The sequence below is a fragment of the Oncorhynchus clarkii genome, unplaced genomic scaffold (genome assembly GCF_045791955.1).
Source record: "Oncorhynchus clarkii lewisi isolate Uvic-CL-2024 unplaced genomic scaffold, UVic_Ocla_1.0 unplaced_contig_2405_pilon_pilon, whole genome shotgun sequence".
Lineage (NCBI taxonomy): Eukaryota > Metazoa > Chordata > Actinopteri > Salmoniformes > Salmonidae > Oncorhynchus > Oncorhynchus clarkii.
This window is the reverse complement of record NW_027258274.1, coordinates 16,973-20,000: the sequence shown is the minus strand read 5'-3', so window position 1 is coordinate 20,000 and position 3,028 is coordinate 16,973. Positions and strand designations below refer to the sequence as shown.

Here is a 3,028-nt window from a genome sequence, read left to right as displayed (position 1 = left end):
GTTTCAGGCTACCCCTGCAGGGAGCTGACAGAGGAAGAGAAGCAGCAGATCCTCAAATCAGAGGAGTTCCTCAGTTTCTTTGACTGCAGCATCAGAGTGATGGAGAGAGCCCTGGCCCAGGACTCAGACATATTCTTTGACTACAGTGGACGAGACCTGGATGACAAGGAGGGGTGCGAAATTGGAATTTGTGTGGTGTGTGTGTGTGTGTGTGTGTGTGTGTGTGTGTGTCTCTGTTGTGATGTCTGTAGAGGGACCATGGTTTGTGTAATCATGTGTATGGAGCTGATAATGGCCTCATGGAGTAATGCCTTTGGTGTCAATCAGGACTTGACCTCTTTGTTCTTCAAACACATTCCCTCCTCATGATGTCATCGTCCTCTCAGAACCCCCATTTGACCTCACATACAATGACATCACCCAGTGACCTCTGACCCCTGTTTCTATTGGCCACAGGGACTTACAAGGCGGCTCCAGTCTGGCCCTCAGTAGGCTATTCTATGACGAGCACTGGTCCAAACATCGAGTCATTACCTGTCTGGACTGGTCCCCTCAGGTAAGGACCAGGGTGAAGTTTCCCCTTAGGTACAGATCTAGGACCAGCTTCCCCTCCCGCAATGCTAACCTTAACAATTAGTGGGGGGAAAGCAAAACTGACCCAGGATCAGCATTTAGGTGCAACTTTACCCACACTGTTGTGTGTGTGTGTTTGTGTTTTGGGAAGGAAGGAGTACATGTTTGTGAGTGTATGTGTCATCACTGTACTCTCCATTCTCTTCCTCCTCATCCTCCTCTCCCTCCTCTCCATCCTCTTCCTCCTCCCCTGATCCTCTTTTATCCTTCAATTTTCCCTCTCATTCCTGTTTCCTCTTTCTTTCCTTCCACTCCTCGATCTCTCCATTTTATTTGATCTTGTCCTCTCACCTCCCCCTCCTCTTCCTCCCCAGTATCCAGAGCTGTTGGTGGCGTCCTACAACAACAACGAGGATGCTCCTCACGAGCCTGACGGTGTAGCTCTGGTCTGGAACATGAAGTTTAACAAGAACACACCTGAGTATGTCTTCCACTGCCAGGTAAAATCAGTCCCAGGTACACCTCTATCAGATCAGTTGGACCGTATTCACAAAGTATCTCAGAGTGCTGATCTACAATCAGTTTAGCCTTTTAGATCATAATTCAATGAAGAGAGGGGACCTGATCCTAGATCAGCGCTCCTTCTCTGGGATGCTTTATAAATACGTTTTTTGATCTATATAACATTTAACTGTTCCCAATGTGTTATACCGATATTGCATTTATGTGACTTATATGTCTATATTACAGTACTTTAATTTACCAACAGCTCTCTGATGTATCATTTAATATTGCACTGTCTCAACAGAGCCAAAATAAAAAAATATTCATAGAATATGTTCTTTTAACAAAAAAAGTGACTCTATTTCCCTACAGTTGATTAATGTTTTAATTGACAGCCTGATACAAGTGGATGTGGGTAGAGATACAATATTCTAAGGCTGCATCCCAAAAGGCACCCTTTTCATTAAATAGTGCACTACTTTGACCAGGGCCCATAGGGATCTGGTCAAAAGTAGTGCAGTATGTAGGGAATGATAGAGTGCAATTTGGGATGCTACCTTAGACTAGTAGGTAATGTCTATGGAACGCATCACTCCACCGCTTCAACAATGATGACACCAGAGATGAAAAATGAGGAGTAAAGTGATATTTAATTAAAGCAGTGAGTTCCTCAGGGGTTCCTGGGGTTTGGCCTACTTGGGCAGAACATGATATTACGGAACATGTTCTGCTCGCTCGCTTTGGTTTTGGTGTAGAAAATGCCTCTGGTTGATTGTGATGTTGTGTGTGTGCTTTTGGTTTTACAATCCATGTGGTAACCAGAAGTCCTCACAAGGATAGTAAAACAAGAACAATTCTGACAAGTGGGGACATTTCACCGCTCCCCACAAGGAAAAAGGCTTTTTTAAGTTTAGGGGTTTGGTTTAGGATTACAATAAGGTTTAAGGTTAAGATTAGGGTTAGGAGTTGGGGTTAGGGGTTGGGGTTATGGAAAAAAGGATTTTAAATAGGAATCGATTGTTTGGTCAACAAACGTGTGTGTACGTTTGCACGTATGTGTGTGTATTCACGTGCAAATCCGTGTGTGTCTGTGTGTATCTATGTGTGTCTGTGTGTGTCCTTGTGTGTCCGTGTTTGTGAGGGAGTGATGGGGACCCTGGGAGGCAACTGAGGGCTGGGGAGGAGATTTAGAGGGACTCTCCACGAGAGAGTGAGAGAGAGTGAGAGAGAGTGAGAGAGAGAGAGAGAGAGAGAGAGAGAGAGAGAGAGAGAGAGAGAGAGAGAGAGAGAGAGAAGACAGAGGGAGAGAGAGAGAGGGGTGGGGGAGGGAGATGGAGGGAGGGATTATAAAAACTTCTGCGTAATAAAAAGATGTGGCCTACCACTTCCTAATCCAGGAGGCCACATGTGTTAGCCCACCCACGTGGATCTTCCAATCACATGTGCTGCTTGACTCTGTTTCCTACGCCCAGAGTCTACCTCATAAACACACACACACACACGCACAGTATAAACTTATATACAAAGAGTACATTGAAATAGTCACACACACATACACTGAGTTATAGACATACACACAGAGTCACAGGCTCACACACAGAGTCACACAAACACACACACACACACACACTCATGCAAAACCATACACACATGTACAGCCACCCACTCCCACACTGCAGACCAATATATGCAATTTAGTAGAGGCCTTAATAGATTTGAATAGATAATAGATGCAATAATAGATTTTAAACAACACCATTATCCACCAGCTTTATTTGGCTACTGTTATTAATGTATGTTCTGAAGTGCATGTAGTCTGGTGTAGATATTACAGTGTTACAGTATGTAGTCTGGTGTAGATATTACAGTGTTACAGTATGTAGTCTGGTGTAGATATTACAGTGTTACAGTATGTAGTCTGGTGTAGATATTACAGTGTTACAGTATGTAG

General features: G+C 44.1%; 1 protein-coding gene across 1 annotated transcript in view; it reads left to right on the top strand.

The window, feature by feature from the left end:
- LOC139396421 (cytoplasmic dynein 1 intermediate chain 1-like) overlaps nt 1-1,073 on the top strand; it is a gene marked incomplete at its 3' end in the record, with an annotated part of 67,854 nt that extends 66,781 nt beyond the window's left edge. The window contains exons 9-11 of the mRNA XM_071143462.1: nt 8-173; nt 457-556; nt 948-1,073. Of these exons, the coding sequence (XP_070999563.1) occupies nt 8-173; nt 457-556; nt 948-1,073 (392 nt within the window). The remainder of the gene's footprint in view (nt 1-7; nt 174-456; nt 557-947) is intronic.
- Between the last annotated feature and the right edge of the window lie 1,955 nt (nt 1,074-3,028).